The sequence below is a fragment of the Pinus tabuliformis genome, chromosome 4_2 (genome assembly GCF_031772625.1).
Source record: "Pinus tabuliformis cultivar Carrire ecotype Pingquan chromosome 4_2, CPIR1, whole genome shotgun sequence".
NCBI lineage: Eukaryota > Viridiplantae > Streptophyta > Pinopsida > Pinales > Pinaceae > Pinus > Pinus tabuliformis.
The window spans coordinates 1,184,827,941-1,184,846,657 of NC_142304.1; the positions used below are offsets into that span (position 1 = coordinate 1,184,827,941).

The 18,717-nt window shown below is 36.5% G+C and overlaps 1 protein-coding gene across 1 annotated transcript in view; it reads left to right on the forward strand.

Annotated features, from left to right (window-relative positions):
- Positions 1-18,717, forward strand: part of LOC149173912 (uncharacterized) — a 185,313-nt gene that overhangs the window by 25,266 nt on the left and 141,330 nt on the right. The window contains exons 3-4 of the mRNA XM_089424780.1: positions 17,393-17,568; positions 17,712-17,802. Of these exons, the coding sequence (XP_089280906.1) occupies positions 17,393-17,568; positions 17,712-17,802 (267 nt within the window). The remainder of the gene's footprint in view (positions 1-17,392; positions 17,569-17,711; positions 17,803-18,717) is intronic.

Here is an 18,717-nt window from a genome sequence, read left to right on the forward strand (position 1 = left end):
TTTTGAATTTTTGGGTAAAGGGTTACACTTGCAGGGTTTGATGTTGGACAAGCAATCATCCTGAAGATTGAATGACATGTCTTGTGCTTTAAAGTTTCCAATACATCTTTTGGAAGCTCGAACACCTTAAGGACATCAAACAATGAATTGTTAGCAAGTGGACTGTGTTTAAAGCTCGAACTACAGAATTGTTACATACCTCGGACCTGAGTATAGTTGTGACACCTCGTACCATCTTGCACCAAATTGGAACTGTGTTTAAGAGGATTGAGGTCGGAATGAACTGAAGAAGTGTGAATTTCTGTGGAGCAGTGATACATTGGAAGAGTTATCGTTTAGACCTCGGATCCTTGTTGGAGACACTGAGTTATACAACAGTGTTGTAGCAACTCTTGTGTGAAGAAGCTTAGACAGCAGTGTCCTTGAAGGAATCACTGTTTGGGCAACGTTTAAGGCTCGACCTATAGTGTGAAAAGAGGCTCAGATCACTACCACAGACCTTTTGGAGCTCAGTTAGCATCTCATCTCAGTCCTTAAACTCGAACACCTCCTAAAAGCATCATCTCAGAGCTTGTACAGAAACAGACCTATAGTGACATTCATCTCAGCCTATAGAAGTAATGACTGGAACATTGTTGAATCATTTTTAAAGCTTTGTTGAAGTCTACAACAACCTTGTTAAGTCAATCTTAAAGCACCTCAACATCCTTCCTCAGTAGCCTCTTGAAGACCCTATTAGAACTATCATGTAGTAGCTGAATTGGAGCCTCTTGGAGACATTATTAAAGACACCATGATGCATTTTTGAAGGCCCTTATGATGCAACCTTAAGAAACTTGTGTGGGTGACATGAAGAGCAATGGAGACACCTTTTGAGAAGACAAGGTTGTCATTGGTGAAGTGATTTGGAGAAGGCATTGTTGAAGATTGATAGGGCTCGTTGAAGAAGATATTGGGAACCGTGAAGAATCATCAAACTTATCTTGACGAATCGAAGTTGAGGGTTGGAGCCCTAGAGGTAGGAGCCTCATAGAGACAAGGTTGGTGCCTTGGAAGATAGGGTTGGAGCCTTAGAGGATAAGAGTCCTCAAGGGACTGGGTTGGAGCCTATACCAGAGATAGGTTTGGAGCCCTAGAGGTTGGTGCCTCAAAGTGACAAGGTTGGAGCCTTGGCAAATCCAAGTCAGTACTTGGAAAAATACAAGTTGGAGCCTAGGAAATTGAAGATTGGTGTCTTCAACTAGGGTTTGAGCCCTACACTATATTGTATTAGATTTATTGTAAATAAGAAGTTAATAAAAGTATTTACTCTTCTTGTTGATTTTGTGTTCTAATTATAAGTGATCTAACTAGTAAAATTAAAAAATTGAAAAGAAATATTGATTCACCCCCCCCTCAGTACCAACAATTGACTCCATTAAGGATAATCCTCTTGGTATGGCTATAGCGTTATTCACATACTCCTTCAGTCCATACTCATCCAATAGGAATGTCATTCTATTTTTCCAAATGCTAAAGTTGGAGATTCCATCTAATTTGTCTTGATTTCTCAAAATCTAGAAACATAGTGAAACTCAAAAATAAATATGGATCAAAATAATTTGGGTTATAAAAACTTTCTCTTCTTGTGCCCTGCATTGATTTACTCTTGTAAACACTTTGCACTAATCTGCTTTGATACCATGTGGAATTTCCTTAATTGCACATTGGAATTTAATCTTCTCTCTACTGAAGATTATTTGTCTTCAGAAACTAATCACAACGAATATTGATTAAATCACTACTGCAATTTTCACAAATAACAACAAGAACTGAGAAATAATATGCACACACAAAATAATTGACACCAATATTTTTGGACAAATTGTCCTTGGAAAAATCTCAATGTGGGGAAAACCAGTGCTGTAGATGAGGGTTTTATTATTAATAATAATCTTCAGTAATTGATAATTAAAATATGCTTGCCTCTCACTGGAAAAGCTTTGACAAATGTTTTTTTCCACTCCTACTAGCAAAATCACACTGGAAAGCATAAGTTTCCCTTCTACAAAACCACACAGCCTCCTGCCTACAACTTGCATTGGAAACTAGAAAATACATGTGGCCCTCTTTGGAACTCGCACTACCTCTAGAAATTAGTTTCCACAATGTATTTTGCCTCCTGTAATTCATTAGAGCAACTTGTACCTCCGCCAACACCTGTCTCTGGTAACAAGAAATCAAACTGCTGCCCAATTATGCGCACTAGCTCATTCACATTGGCTAGTATGGCCTCACTACAAAATAATTCAACCTCCTTTTAGTTCCCAAAATGCTGGAATATCTATGGAGAATTTCTCTGAAAAATCTCTTCCCGAATTCTCTACTGAAACCCGGTTGTTGGTGTTGAAAATAGTAGCGAGAAAGGTATTCTTTGACTTGTGACTTAGTCCAAGAGACCATAAGCAATCTTTCTTTCGCATGCACAAGTTTCTATAACTTAGGATGAGTTCCTAAAATTTTGAACAAGTTCATGAAGTAGTTTAACTCATGCATATAGTTGGAGGCTCAGTGTTTTGTCTCCTAGAGCGAGTTGGAGTTGGGAAAGAAAAAGTGACAAAGTCTTAAAGGTTATTTGTCACTAGGACAAGTTGCAAGAGTCACTTCAGGAGTACGAAGGCACATCATTATTCATTCTTGTATGCATAGGTTGTGTGTGTGAGAGGCTTGCTAGGAGAGTGTTTAAGGAGAAGCCCTAACGCAACAAGAGGAGAGAATTTTTGCTTGCATATGTGCACTAAGATTTAGGAGGATCCTAAATAATAGGAGTCCAAATCTGCGCTAGGAAATAGGAGACTTCCTGCGAAAGAAGAAAGAGGCAAAGAAACAGTGCAAGCAACAAGAGCAAGATCAAGATTGTGTGCAAGGTTTTCAAGCTTAGTTTAAGTAAGGAAAACATATGTGTTTTCTAGTGAAATTATATTTCCTTGTAGTGTCTTGGCGCAATGATTAGAGTCAAATTTGTTCATCGTAGCAGTTGTAGAATTTCAAGGAAATTCTACATGATACCAGAGCAAGGAACAAAATAAATACCAACACAAGTTGATTAATACATCACAAGTGCGACACATCAAAGAGGAGGGTGTCTGATCTAAGGAGTTGCATCCTATATGATCTCTTTCAAGAAGAGAAGGATGAGTTGGAAGTTATCTTTCTGTGCTTGGAACAGGTCAAGATTAGGTAGGGTGTTGGCCCACTGAATAAGGAGGAGTTGTTGGCAAATCTGTTCATGTTTTAAAGGGTATATTCTTTGTTACAAGCCACTACAATTTTTTGTGCACAACAAGTAGGTCAAGTCTCTATCTTAGAGGGTTGAAAGGCCTAGAAGGGAGTAAAAGAAAAGTTGAGACACCTTGAGTTGCATAGAAGTGAAAGACCTGTACTAGAGGATCAACGTAGTACTTGTGGAGGTTTAGAGGCCCAGTTAGAGGATCGGTGCACTGTTTTCAAGTGTCCTAACCATAGGTCGAGGAATTTCAGAGGAACATCCCATAATTGTGACCTAAGAAGCCTGATAGAAGAATTCTGCTAAAGATGTACTTTTTTGTTGTCCTTCCAAGTTGAGATTGCTGAAGTTCTATAGTGTAGGAGTGTTGTCATAAGTTGCCTTATTGATCCCTATGTTCATCCTATTGTGAAGGACTACAAGGTTGTTAGTGGGCAGGTGTTGGAGAGCTCTCTTGGGAAGCAAAATGGCGTACCAAGGATTGAGAATAGATCACTATTTAGAGAGAGCACCGAACTTCGTTCCATGGAAAGGGAGGATCATGATAGTTTTGGAGGATAATAGGGTGGGAGAATTTGTCAAGTGGGCTATACTACCGCCACAAGATTCCCAACAGTTGACCCAACATACTAAGAATGATATCAAAGCAAGGAGGATTATTCTAGAAGAGGTCAAAGATCATATAGTTCCTCAAATCCATGCGAAGAAAACAACTTTTGAGATGTTCAAAACTATTTTAGATATATATCAGAGTACCAGTGATGCCAAGTATCTTGCTCTGAAGGAGAATCTAAATATCTGGATGAGCAAGGATGATCCCATTGTCACGTATTTGTCAAAGTTGGTGCAGGTGTGACTATACTAGAGAATGTCTTGTGAGTTTTTCTCTTGTAGGACTTCACAAGTCTTGGTATGGGTTCCAGGATGTTGTCAGTGGCAGAGAAAATTTTCCTATTTGGGAAAGGTTATGGACTGACTGTGTTCAAGAAGAGATCCAAAGAGGGACTAGAGATGGTAGATTGATGAAGACAGAGGATGAGGAGAACTTTGCCATGGAAGGAAAGAGTAGCAAGGATAAGGGAAAGGAGGGCCAAGGAGTGGCCGAGTCCAATCAGAGGGAAAAGAAAAAGGATCTTAGCAAGATAAAGTGATTCCATTGCCATGAGTTTGGACATTATGCCACTAAGTGTCCTAAGCGGAAGGAGTCCATTAAGGATCATGTAGCTACATCATTGGAGGTAGATACATTTTCTACCAGTTCGAGAAATATTTCTCACTGATAGCTTGCATGGCAAGCTCAATAAACAATAATGTATGGTATATTGATTCAGGAGCATCCTTCCACATGACAAGGAACAAGAATAGTTTCAGCCACCTGAAGGAGAAGCACATGTAGTTTCAAATTGAGCTAGGAGATGATGGGATGTATGTAGCTAGAGGAGTTGGTACTGTCAGCTTTCAAAGGGAATTAAGTAACCCTCTTCATCTCAAAGATGTCCTCTATGTTCCAGGATAAAAGAAAAATCTTGTTTCGGTAGCTACCCTTGAGGACAAGGGTTATGATGTCATCTTCAACAGAGATAAGGCTTACCTCCAGCACTTAGCTTCTAGATGTAAAAAGCAGATAGGTGTAAAGAAGAAAAATATCTAAAATTTCCAGGTAGAGACAGGTGCAACCTTGAGCAGCAAAACAGGGAGAGCTCAGAGTAGAGAAGTGATGGTTGAGGAGAGAAGAACTCAAAGGGAATCCTTAAAGCACGAGAAAATTAGAGTATCTAAGAAGAAGCTATTCAAGATGGAAAGTCAACCGTATCCCAGTTTGAGTCTAAGCTAGTTGGCAGTTGGGTCATCTAATAGGATGATGAGGAGCATAGCCCAAGGTGAGTGGAGGCAACCACTCAATCGATGACTCCCAGTATAGGGAGAGTTCAAGCCAAGTGGGCAAAGGATTTGTTTAAGGGAGATCAGGAGAGAGTTGTATCTTTCACTATCAACTTCAACAAGAGGAAGCAACCACAAAGGTACACAAGGTACATGGCACTTATGACTGAAGTGATGGACTCATAGAGCATGGTTGGAAAGAACAGGTCTTTGGATCAGGTTCCATAGAAGAAAGAAGGGAAGTCTTTTAGTTCAGAGGGAGTTGTTGTAGCATCGACGAACGTGGTAGTGTTGGAGACAGAACCATGTGGAAGAGGTTTTTCCAGAAGCACCTTCCTCGCTAAAAGGGAGTGTTGAAAATAGTAGCGAATAAGGTATTCTTTGACTTGTGCCTTAGTCAAAGAGACCATGTTATGAATATAATTCATAACAAAATAATAAATGTAAGTAATAAACTATAATTAATTAGCTTACGATTAGTTAGTCAGTAATGAAGAGGAATGTCTTAGATACATCGCTATTCGTGAAAGGGCACCTGCCTAGGGTATATAAGCGCGCCCTTATTCTCATTTGTAATCATCCTACATTCATTCTTTTATACAATATATAATTTCTATCCTACAATGTATGTCTTTGTCTACGAAGTATTTTAATATTTCCGTTACATATACGACTTTTGGTTGTTACATTGGTATCAGAGCCACCTCTGATATTGGCTTTTATACATCAAAATCCGTCAACATTGTTGCCGTCAAGACTCAAGCATTTCGCTACGAAGTGGGAGGTTCTCCATTCAGCCAATTTCGCTACTAGGCCTTTGGCTATATATATGTATATATAATTATAGGAAGAGAATCAAATATTTAAAAATATATATAAAGAAATAAAAATAAATAAATAAATAAAATAACAAAAATAAAAATTAAAAAGTAAATATTTTCTACAAGACAAACAAAACAAAACAACGTGGCATAATGACCACCTAGCCACCATAATGACCACCTAGCCGCCATCTCTACAGGCAGCCTTCACATAAATATTAAAAACAAATTATATGTAATATGAAAAAATCCTACTGAAGAGGTTTACAAATCTTAAAAAACAAAAACAAAAAAATATAAAAATTAAATTAAATTAAAAATTAAAAAAATAAAACCAACACTTACCTACGATTAGTCGAACAACCACGAGTTGTTTTATGCCAGGGGCCACCCACCAAATGCCATCACCGGACACCTTGAGTCATCGTTGGCCACTGCCACACGCAGTTACACTCCTGGCGCCCACTCAAATTCCCAAACCATCGTAGCTGCATCCAACGCCATTCACTAAGCTCCCTGCACTCAGTCATCGTTCCCATCACTGTTCCGCTCCCTGTTCCTCGACTGACTCCTACTTTGACTCCCTGCTCTCACGCAGCCAGACCTCGCTGTTGCTCCAGCGCTGCATCCCTGCCAATTTCGCGTTGCCCATCATCATCGCGTCGTACTCGAGTTGGTTGCTGCGAAGCATCGCAACTTCGCTCGCAACTTCGCTCCATTGCAGCCGCCAAATCAACAGTGGCCTCTTTTCATATTTTTCCCCGACCATTTCCTTACTATTCTACTCGACCCACTCTTCTTCGTTGACCGTTGCCTATCCTCTGTAAATACTTTTCCGTATAGTCGTTAATTTTTTTACCCTTGGAAAAAAATCACTGCAATTCAGTTTCATCTATATGAATTGCTAAAACAATCCGTACAATTTCCACCATTGCCTTGTGGAAGTCAAAAGTCATGTCAAAAGTTGTGACTCATATACGTACAAAGTGTGACTTTTCATGAAAACACAATTTCATATAATTAAAGGGTTAAGAGCCATATATGAAAAGTTAAGAGGGATATAATTAAAGAGTTGAGTTACAATATATAAAAATATATAAGAAGTTTCAAAAGTTCGAGAATGAATATATATATATATATATATATTAAAAAAAAAAAAGCACATTCATATTAAAAAATAAAATTAGAAAGGAATATTTAAAAAAAAAAAATGGAAGTACAAAAAGTATTATCTATATATATATAAAAAAGAAGGGATTAAAAAAAAAATAAAAAATAAAATATATTATTACAAGGATTAGAAGGATTATTTTAAACCTTCCGCTCATTTTGGCAGCGGAAAAAAATGGAATTTAATTTGGAAATGAAGGAAGGATGATTTTCCTATAAAAGTTTTTCAGTTACGGATCATAGAGTAATTATGTTAAAAGAAAGTATCCAAGAAAGAGGAATTAATATCACTATGAGCACAAGCAACGATAAAAATTACATCAACATTAACTTGGCAAATCAGCTATTAATTCTAGAGCTGAACATTGGTGTAAGGAAAAATATTTTTGACCAAAAGGAGTATAACATTAATGATTTACAAGTGACAGTAGGCTAGTATGAGTACATATCTCAATTTCATGTTGTAAAGATGGATATTGACATCATACTCGGTCAACCTTGGTTTAATAATTTGGGTACATTCATGTTAAACATAAATAAACAAGTTTTGACATTTCCTTATAAGGGGAAGATGGTCACATTTCGAGACATAACAAGTAAATCAAAAACAATAACATCTTCAACAGAAGACTTCAAGGATGTTTTAGACTTGATGTTTCAAGATAAGAAAAAAAGAAGCAAAAAGAGCTTGAAGAAGCCATCTGCAGTAAGACAGAAATTTCGCGCCTCAGAGATCACAATGAAAAACTACTCGAACAAGTTGAGAAAGCCAAAACCACAAAGAAGGAACTCAAGAAGCATTTATTAGAGCAAGAAGAAGAAAATTTATGTTTTAAAAGATTTAATCATACATTATTAGAACAAATCAAAAGTTTAAAAGATGATGAAGCTACTAAGAAAAAATTAAACAATTCAAAAAAGGATGAACTTGTATGTTTAAGGAATCATAACCAAACCCTACTTACGTAAATAAAAAAACTTTAAAATGACAAGAAATCGTTGAATGACAAGCTAGAACAACTTCAAGGTGAAGTATTGAAGTCGTCAGTTGTTTTAGTCCAAGTTGAAGATAAGGGAATAAATATTGATCCAATCAATATCACAAGTAAGGAAGAAGAGGAATCTAGAGAAGTTAAAACATATGCAGAAGATGAAATACAAACAATGGACATTTCAAATGATGATTTAGTCACCAACTTAACAACAACAACACTTGAAGAAAAATAGGAATCAACCACTAATATGATAGAAGAAATACTAACCAAAGGAGCTACGTATCGACATCCAAATCACAAGAGCAAACTTTCCAATCAAGCTACGTACCAATATCGCTCTGAAAATAAACGAAAAAATTATGTTCCCAAGGATACCGAAGTTTGCAAAATGCGGTCCTATGATAACTATTCATCACAAAATTTGATTCCACAGAAGATCAATCTAAGATGGTCTAATCCCTTCTCATTGCGACAATTTTTTTGTCACTTAGAGGATCATATCAACTAGTATCAATGAAGATGACAATGTCGAGACGAAAAGACATTCGGAATAGAAAAAGAGATCAAGTGTTTCATCAGTAAGCTTTGAGGATAAAACTTTTTGAAGGGGGAGACTATGTTATGAAAATAATTCATAATAAAATAATAAATGTAAATATAAATATAATAATAATAAATGATAATTACTTAACTAATGATTAGCTAGTTAGTAATGAAGAGGCATGTCTTAGAGAGATGGCCATTTGTGAAAGGGCACCTGCCTAGGGAATATAAGTGGACCCTCATTCTCATTTGTAATCATCCTACATTCATTCCTTTATACAATATACAATTTACAATTTATATCCTATAATGGATGTCTTTGTCTACGAAGTATTTTAATATTTCCGTTGCGTATACGACTTTTGGTCGTTACAGACCACAAGAAGTCTTTCTTTAGCACTCACAAGTTCCTATAAGTTTGGATGAGTTCCTAAAAGTTAGGATTATTGGACATTGGATAAACCAACGTTCCCCTTGTGTTTCGTGACATGTGCTTAACCACCTCTCATGGATCCATTAACTCTAGTGATGCATCCGTTTACCAACACCTATGGGTTTTGGTGTAATGGAAATCGTGATTCCCAACAAGTGGTATCAAAGCCAAAGGTCTCGAGTTTAAATCACACGTGGCTCGCGCTGAGGGGGAGATTGTTGGACATTTGATAAACCCACACTCCTTGTGTGTTTCGTGACATGTTCTTAGCTGCCTCTTGTGGATCCGTTAACTATGGCAATGCATCCGTTTACCAACACCTGCGGGTTTTGATGTAATGGAAATTGTGATTCCCAACAAGGACGAGTTCATGAAGCATTTGAACTCATGCGCATAGTTGGAGGCTCAATTGTTGGTCGCATAAGGCGACTCAAATTTGGAAAAGGACAATGACAAAGTCTCAAAGGTTATTTGTGGCTAGGATGAGTTGCAAGAGTCAGTTAGACTCAGTTAACTTAGCAATCATAAGTCTGACCCTGAAAAATACACTCGTTAGTTTTAGCATGATTGAAAAGCTTATAAGGAGGACGAAGGCTAATCTGGATCTATGCAGGAATGAAATGAAATACGAATTTACATGCAGGATGGAAACAAACTAGCTTGGCTGATGGTAACTTATCTCTGAGAAGAGATGTGATGGCTACATGCCTTCTGAACTATGTTACAATGAGGCTTGGAGGCATTTTTATTATTGAGAAACGATGGAAAACCCTAAACTTCCAAAACCCTAACCCTAGCAGATGAAGCGCCAAAATTTTATGGGCTCCGTTGGGATTCGTTGCAACACCAACTACCTAGAGTCGTAATTTAGGCATATGATCTCCATTTGGCGCACATGATACCTTGTTAGAAAGATCTATCGAAGACCAATAAAATTTCTCAGCAAGCCCAAAAATAGGAAGTTGTGGTAGAATTAAAGAAACTGAAAGGAAACAGTGTTGGGGGTTCAAGTGGAATAGGCAAGTGGCCACCAATATCCACTTGGATCAGTCCTCCTCCCTTAGGAAGCAATGGTCCCCATCATTGTTGAGTACCTCCATGAGATGGCGAAACTTCTGCAAAACTTGGTCCCAGTTGATCCACTTGCCTTGGTGTTGGTGTTGGCCGACTTTGACAACCCGATACAGTTGGATCCTCTATTTGCGAGTGTTCTTGATTTGTGTGTCCATGATCCGATCAATTGTGGTTTTCTCTATGTAGTTTGGGTTGAGCTTTATTGGTGTCAACTACTCAACAACATCTGATGTGTCCAACAATGGTGGAAAGTATGGTCGAAGGCGGTCCACATTGAATATTGGGTGCATTCCGAGGAATGGGGGGATATTGAGCTCGAAAGTGTTGTCTCCCAAAGCCTTGGTGATGGTGTAAGGCTCCTATTAGAGTGGTCAAAGCTTTCAATGGGCTTTGGTAAGGCATTCTTTCTGCAAATGAAACCAACTTTGTTGCCCACCTGAAACCTACGTGGCACCCGATGTTAATCATGTTGTTGTTTGTACTTTGATTGATTTTATCCAAGATGTCGTGAACCTGCTCGAGAATGTGCTGAATGCATTCAATAAACCTGGTGGCTTTATCTGCTTCAGACTAAACATGTGCATATTCTTCTTGTGTAGTTGCAAGAGGCAGTGTAGCATCAATGGGACATAATGGTTGAAATCTCAAGCCAACTTGAAAGGGGTTGTGGTCAATTGAGCTATGGAGAACTTTGTTATAGCTTAGTTTCACATAGGGAAGACTCTCATCCCATGTTCGTGGATTCTTAGAGTTGTACATGCGTAATATGTGCACTATCATTCTGTTGGCGAGCTTTCTTTGGCCATAAGTTTGAGGGTGGAATGCAGTTGACTTGGTGAGCTTGGTGTCCAATAATGACCTGAGACTAGACCAGAATGCGCTTATGAACGTGTTATCCCCATATGATATAATGGTCTACGGGATCCCGAAATGTACCGAAACGTTCAAAGAAGAGTTTGGCAATGGCTTCTACTGTGATATTGTTCTTGCAGGCAGCCAATATGGTCATCTTAGAAAATCTCTCAACAACCACAAATACACAGTTGTTTCCATGCTTGGTAGAAGGAAGGCCAAACATATAGTCCATGGAAATGGATTCCCAGGGTTAGCTAGTAGTAGGTAGAGGATTATACATGCCTTGTTTCTTAATGATTGGTTCGGTGATGGCACAAGTAGTGCAGGATTTGATATATTTTCCAACATCCTGTCGAAGATTTGGAAAATAAAAGTACTTTTGCAGTGTTGCCACTATCCTTTTTACACCAAAGTGTATTGCAACCCGACTGTATTGCGCCTCCCAAATCATCTTGGCACGCTCGCTTGAAGGAACACAAAGGTGTCCCAAGTGGCATAACAACACGACCTGGAGGTGGAAGTGTGAAACTTCCTTGCCATCCATCAACATCTAGTATGTGGTGTGAATTGTGGATCATTTTGTAAATTTGCAGCCATCCAAAAGTCTTGTGCCCACAAGGGTTGAGAATAATGGTCAACGTCACAACCAGTGACCGACTGAGGTAATATGCAATATTATTGGTGTTTCCCTTTTTGTGCTTAATGTTCAAATGAAATTGTTGCAGATATGTGGACCATTTCTGATGGCGATCGTTCTGCAACTTCCCTTGGGTCTGTATAAACTGAAGAGGTTAATGATCTGTGTGGATGATCATCTCCTTCCCCAGAATGTAATGTTTTCACTGCTGGCTAGCCTGCATGATGGAATACATATCTTTATCGTAGGTGGGGTATTTTCGTATCGTATCGAAGAGTGTCTCATTGTGATAGACCATCAAATGCCCCCGTTGGGTGAAAACTGCACCAATAGCATAGTCGGAGGCATTTGTCTCAATTTCAAATGGTTGTTGCAAGTCTAGCAATGTGAGTATTGATGGAGAGCAAAGGTAGTTCTTCAGTTCAATGAACACCTTCTGTTGGGGGACAAATCAAAAAAATTTCTTGCGTTATGTAGTTGGTAACTTGACTTAAAGGCCAAGTGATATTATATAATCCCAACACGAACCTTCGATAAAAATTGGCAAGGCCTAAAAAGATGTGAAGCTTTGTGAGAGTAGTCGGGGCTAACCAATCCCGAATGACTTGGATCTTAACTGATCCACATGTGCACCTTGCTCATCAATGATGTGACCCAAATATTGGACCTGGTTCAAGCCAAAGGTGCATTTTTCCAAGTTGGAACATCGTTTGTGTTGTCGCAGGGTTTGTAGGATTTGCCAAATATGTTGCAAGTGTTTTTCCCAACTCTTGCTAAAGATGAGGATGTCGTTTAAATATACAGCCATAAACGAGTTAGTGAAGGGCCGCAAGATGTCATCCATCATCCTCATAAAAGTTGCAGGGGAATTTGTCAACCCAAAGGGCATGACCAACCACTCAAAAAGGCCCTCCTTGGATTTGAAGGCAGTCTTCCATACATCTGTGGGTTTTATTGGAACTTGGTGATAGCCAAAATTCAAATCAATCTTGTTGAAGTGCTTGGCCCCCTTGAGTTGGTCAAGAAGGTCATCAATCCGTGGGATTGGATACCTGTTCTTGACAATGATTTTATTCAGTGCTCGATAATCAATGCAAAATCTCCAGGTCCCATCCTTCTTCTGTACAAGTACAATTGGGCTCCCAAAAAGTGAGGAACTTGGTTGGATGTGCCCTTTTTGTAGCAACTCTTGGATTTGTCACTTGATTTCTTTGTTTTCTAGAAGAGAGTGACGATATATCGGCCCAATGGGTAGAGGTGCTCCAGGAGTTAGATCAATCAAATGCTTGACCTGATAGTGCAAAGGTACCCTTATGGGGGAGCAGAAGATGTCCCTGTATTCTTCCACGACCTTATCCATCTACTTCTGCTGCATGGAGGAACCCTTCCTGGGGGTCATGGATGTGGCCATGATCTTTCCCTTCCTTTGAGACCAAATAAAAAAGAAAACAAATTTTCTGGTCTAGGAGATGATTTTATTGCATTGCTTAGCAGAGATCCAATAAATGACAGTAGGTGAGACTACCTCTGGTATCCTATATAACTTATTGCCCAGAGTAATAATAACAGTGTGAGGCTTGGTCTCATACATAACATGACGCTTCTGCAAGTATGGTTGGCCTAATAATACATCACAAACTTCAATGGGAGAAACATCATACAATACCTCATCTATGAAGGGCTTGATGTTTTAGGGTAGGTGGCATTCAGTTGGCTTGTGCAGAGATCTCACCCTTGGTGAAGCCATCTGATGTTGTATGGTTGTGGGTGTGGTGTTGTCAATAGATCCAACCGCTTCACGACCTCAGCTGAGACAAAGTTCTTTTGACTTCCACTATTGACAATGAACTGCAGTGGTGAACCCTTCACCCACATCTGTGAGTGGAAGAGACACTTACCCTCCTCTGGAAAAATTATCGACCGAAAAATATCTTTCTAGCAGATTCAACCATTTATCTACGTCATTTGCATCTATCTGGCCTTCAAATATAAGAATGTCAAAATTAACTTGTACCTTAAAGGGGGCAGTGCCTCCATAGTCACTGCTAGATGAAGATGCTCCGCCCACTTGCAACCACCGAAGATCTGGGAAGAATTATCCATCATCTCGTTCCTTTGTTGCTTGAGGGCTTCTTCGAGCAACATTTTGACAGTATCTCTTGCTCCTTTGTCTTTCTTTTCTTCCTCCATGGGAGGTCATCAAGATCGGCGAGGCCAGTCTTGAAAGGGCTCAACCAGTTCAAGTCCCAACTCCTTATACTCTGACCTTGTTGGGAACATGCACATAAAAACAAAGAAAGAGCAAACCACTCGGATACCACTGATCTAGATTTATGCAGGAACAAAATGAAATACAAATTTAAACAAAAACACAGAGCTACAGCGAAAATTTAACTTGAATTAATTAATAATAAATATTGAAAATTGTTTACATGAAGGATGGAAACAAACTAATTCAGGCGATGGTAGCTTATCTCTGAGAAGATGATTTGATGGCTACATGCCTTGTGAATTGTGTTATAATGAGGCTCAGAGGCCTTTTTATTATTGAGAAACAATAAACCCTAAACATCCAAAAACCTAACCCTAGGAGATGAAGCGCCAAAAGTTTGTGGGCCCCATTGGGATTAGTTGCAACGGGTCGTAATTTTGGCATATGATCTCCTTTTGGCATGCACGATACCTCATTAGAAATATCTAGTTGAGGACAACGACGTGTAAGGAGAAGCCTATACGCAACAAGAGAATGAGAGAATTTTTGCTTGCATGTGTGCGCTAGGATTTAGGAGGATCCTAAATAATAGAAGCCCAAATTGTGCTAGGAAATAGGAGACTTACAGTGCTAGAAGAAAGAGACAAAGAAACAACGCAAGCAAAAGGAGTTGGATCAGGATTGTGTGCAGGGTGTTCAAGCTTAGTTTAAGCAGGGAAAACATGTGTGTTTTCCAGTGAAAATGTATTGCCTTGTAAGAGATCAATTGCTCAAATTCTCTCAATAAAATCTACAGTTAGTAGAGGGTTTTCCCAATTGGGTCTCCTTAGAAAAATTGTGTTTTTCTATCATGTGACTGTGTTTATTTCTGTTCTATTCCGCTACAAATTGGTAGAGAAATTTTGTGTCTTGATGCAACAATTAGTTTCAGATTTGTTCATCATAGCAGTTGTAGAATTTTGTCTCCCTCTATGCCTTTGCTATCACTAAAATTCACACTATCGAAGTGATATCCAATGCTCCATCAACTTGCTCTTATAATCTCTCGTTGAGCGACCAATGACCACGATCTTATCACAATCAGTGGCTAAGATCATCTTCTTGACCTTATCAAGCGACTTTTCTAGAAGCCTCTAGAACAAAATTGATTTATCTCAATTAATTTAATTTAATTAACCAACTTTCCTAAGTTAGACTTAGGACAATAATTAATAATTGGCTAATTAATCTAATAGAGGCATTTTCCTTAGAAACTTATTTTTGGGCCTTGGAGATAATTATCCTCTTGCGTTCCTTAGCCTCTTAGAAAGTAATAGAGACTAGAGCACTTATCTGCTGCTACCAAAAACTAATAGTTCGCACGAGATCATTTAATTTAATCTCTCTCTAATATCACAAGTTTGACCAGTACCTCAAAGTAATCCCATAACTCTAAAAAAACACTCATAACTCTTTGAGATTAGATTCAACCCTTTTAAACATTAAAATTATATTATATCAAACATATAATTTTCTAAAATATAATATATAAAATTATTAATTTATTTTTTAGAATTAAATATGAATTCTCAATTACTATTTAGCGGAGAATCTACGTAATTTGAAAATGATTTGGAGGAGATTTGAATAAAAATTTTAAAGCTATTTTCTTGAAACATCTGATTTAAAATGCAAACAAGTTTCTTAAGGGGAGATAGCAAATCTCTCCAAAGTCAATAACACTAGACGAAAGACAAGTTTACTAATCTCCAACAAAGGAACAAAAGTAAATGAATGCGACTGCTCAGTATATAGATTAAAATACAAAATATATTAATTTGATGATTTTTGTGATAGAGATGATTATGTTTTTTTAAGTTTTTATTTAAGATAGTATTTATTAATTTAATATAGTTTTCAAATAGTATTAATTTATTTTAATTTATAAATTAATTTATTAATAAATTAATTATAAAAATTTTTAATTCAACAGAATTTGTAGATATTTCTTTATACAATATTCATTTAAACATTTGGAAACATAATCTAATTTTATTCCAATCTCTTTTGTTTAACATTTATAAACAAATTATTATTCTTTTTCCAATAAATAATTTTTTTCCACTAATAAAGATTTAAATATATCTTACATAGGAGTTTAGACTTCTGTGATCCATAACATTGTTTAGATAATCTTCGGCAAAATCACATAACCAATCTATTGTCGACGCGTTTCGAACCAACCAGTGTGGTTCATCGTCAGGACAAGTTGAAGAACCGATCTGGATTAGCTTGATTAAATAGAGTGTGCAGAGACTCCAACAGCTATAATGCTAACGGCTACTTTTGACCTAATGACCCTGGTCAAACCACTAGAATAGTTAATTAATATTTCTCAAAAAAGTAAATAAAGAAATTCATTTTACGATTACTCTTAACAAATACCACAGTATCACATTCCAAAAAACTCCACTTACATGCTATAAAATGGATGTCTGCATGATTACATATCAATTATCACAAAGAATCTTCATATTTATCCATCGACATTTCTGTTTTTATTGACAATATAGGCTTATTTATTTTCTAAAATAGATATTTATAATATTATGTCATTATTATACATTAATATTATAATTTATTACTATTTTAAAAAAATAAATTGAAAAATAATCTAGTATGATCCAACAGATTTATAGGTTTGGGTTTAAGTAAATGTGAAAGAATATTAAGTATATAATACAAAAATAATAATGAAAATAATAAAAACAATAATGCAAAAAGTGAATTTCATACTTAACTAAATAGTGAATTCTGAAAATGATGAATAATAATAGAAAAATCAAATTGTAAAGATGAAAATGGTAGAAAAATCAAATTACTCCTAAGTTAAAAGAAGTTTTTCAAAATGAACTCTAGTAAACACTATGTTAGAGTTTTGCGGAGTTTTATATACAAAGATATTTTCTACAAAGGTCACAGTTTCGCCCAGAAATTTATTTTTAGTAGAAATCTGATTATTTTTTTTTTAAATTTGAGTATAAAAGCGTTTAAATCATTTTTTTAATGGTAAGAATGGATTCAGCAGCATCAAAAACTCTAGGATATTCAAAATCCTAAAACTTGATAACTATAATCCGAATTTCCTAATATTTCTGCCGAATTTTACCAAAACCTTGCTCTAATTTCCACTATTTTCCAAACAAAATTGTAGCCTCTTTAAACTTCTCTATATAATATATAGAAACCCATACATTGTCCATTTTTTTTTAATATATATTACAATATCTCATATAATATTTCATCTCATACCCTTTATATTTTATTTTTTATATATTACAATATCTTATATAATATTTCATCTAAGAAATAGCTAAAAGCAGGACCTATACAAGGATAAATGAAAAGTATAAGTACTTTGTTGAGTAAAATGATACCACTGAATGACTAAAGTCTGTATGTGTGTTCATTCTTAGATGTTATAATGATTTTGTCTTGATATTTAATCCAAGCAATAATTCTGACAGGTGTACACGATGATGACGTACAAGACGATCCAACACTGCAAGGCCCCAAGTCATATAAAGATGAAGCAAATTTTACACTTGAATTTGAAGAGAATAATGGAAGCTCACGCCTTTGTAGACTCGTTGCAAAATACTATGCTCCATTGTTCCATAGTAACATTTTCAAATTTGTAGTGGTATGCTCCTTTTTTAATTAACTTAATACAAACTTAAGCTTTATTTGCAACAATAAAATTTATGTTAACATAGCCAGAGGAAAGAAAAGGTTATTAATTTCTAACCCAGTTATATATTAAATACATTTATCTTGATTTTGCAGGTCATTATATTCGCAGTATTATTCGGATCCATGATGTACCTAGGGACAAGGGTCGAACATGGGTTGAAGATTTCGGAAGTAACAGTGAAAGGTATCAATTATTTTGTACAACCCAGTCACATAAGATTTTATCAATCCCAATCAAGAGATTTTGTTACCTAATTTCAAAATCAATTTCAAAAAAAACTGTAACAAGGTAATGAAGTGGAAAGAGAAAATAATAATCAGGCAGTTCAACAAGATAGCAAGTCCATGTTTTTCATGTTTCAAGATTCACAACATGGACACCTGAACAATTTGTAAATCAGGCAGTTCAACAAGATAGCAAGTCCATGTTTTTCATGTTTCAAGATTCACAACATGGACTCCTGAACAATTTGTAATCCCTTTCTTGAACTTTTTAAAAAAATTAATATGTATTGTTTTTTTTATTAAATTTTCTAAGTATTAATAAATTTGACTTTTTTGATGTTTTATTATTTGATATATCTAAATTTAAGATGGATTTAAATCGGTTTAATTATATTATATGATGATGATGGTGGTTAATCTAGTGAGACCAAACTTTGGTCTATCTGACCTAAAGAAACAAATTATTTAGTTTGATTTAAGATTTTATTCCTATGCTCAAAAAGTTTGAAGAGAAGCCTCCGAGCTCACTATAATTTTGACATCGTAAAAGGCTTGATTTAAGATTTTATTCCTATGCTCAAAAAGCTTGGAGAGAAGCCTCCCAGCTCACTATAATTTTGACATCGTAAAAGGCTAGGAAGGTCAATATTGCAATAAAAATCATGAAACTGAGATCTAATATGGTTGTATGCGGGACACTCTAAGAAGAAGTGATTTTCATCCTTTTTCATATTCTCACAGAGATGGCAGATCATTTACATCCATGGTGTTTTAGGAACTGCCCAACGATTTCACTATGAAGCTCATGAGAGTTCGTTCTAATCTTGGCTATATTAATTTTCTTCTTTTAAAACAGAGAGATACTTTTGATCTT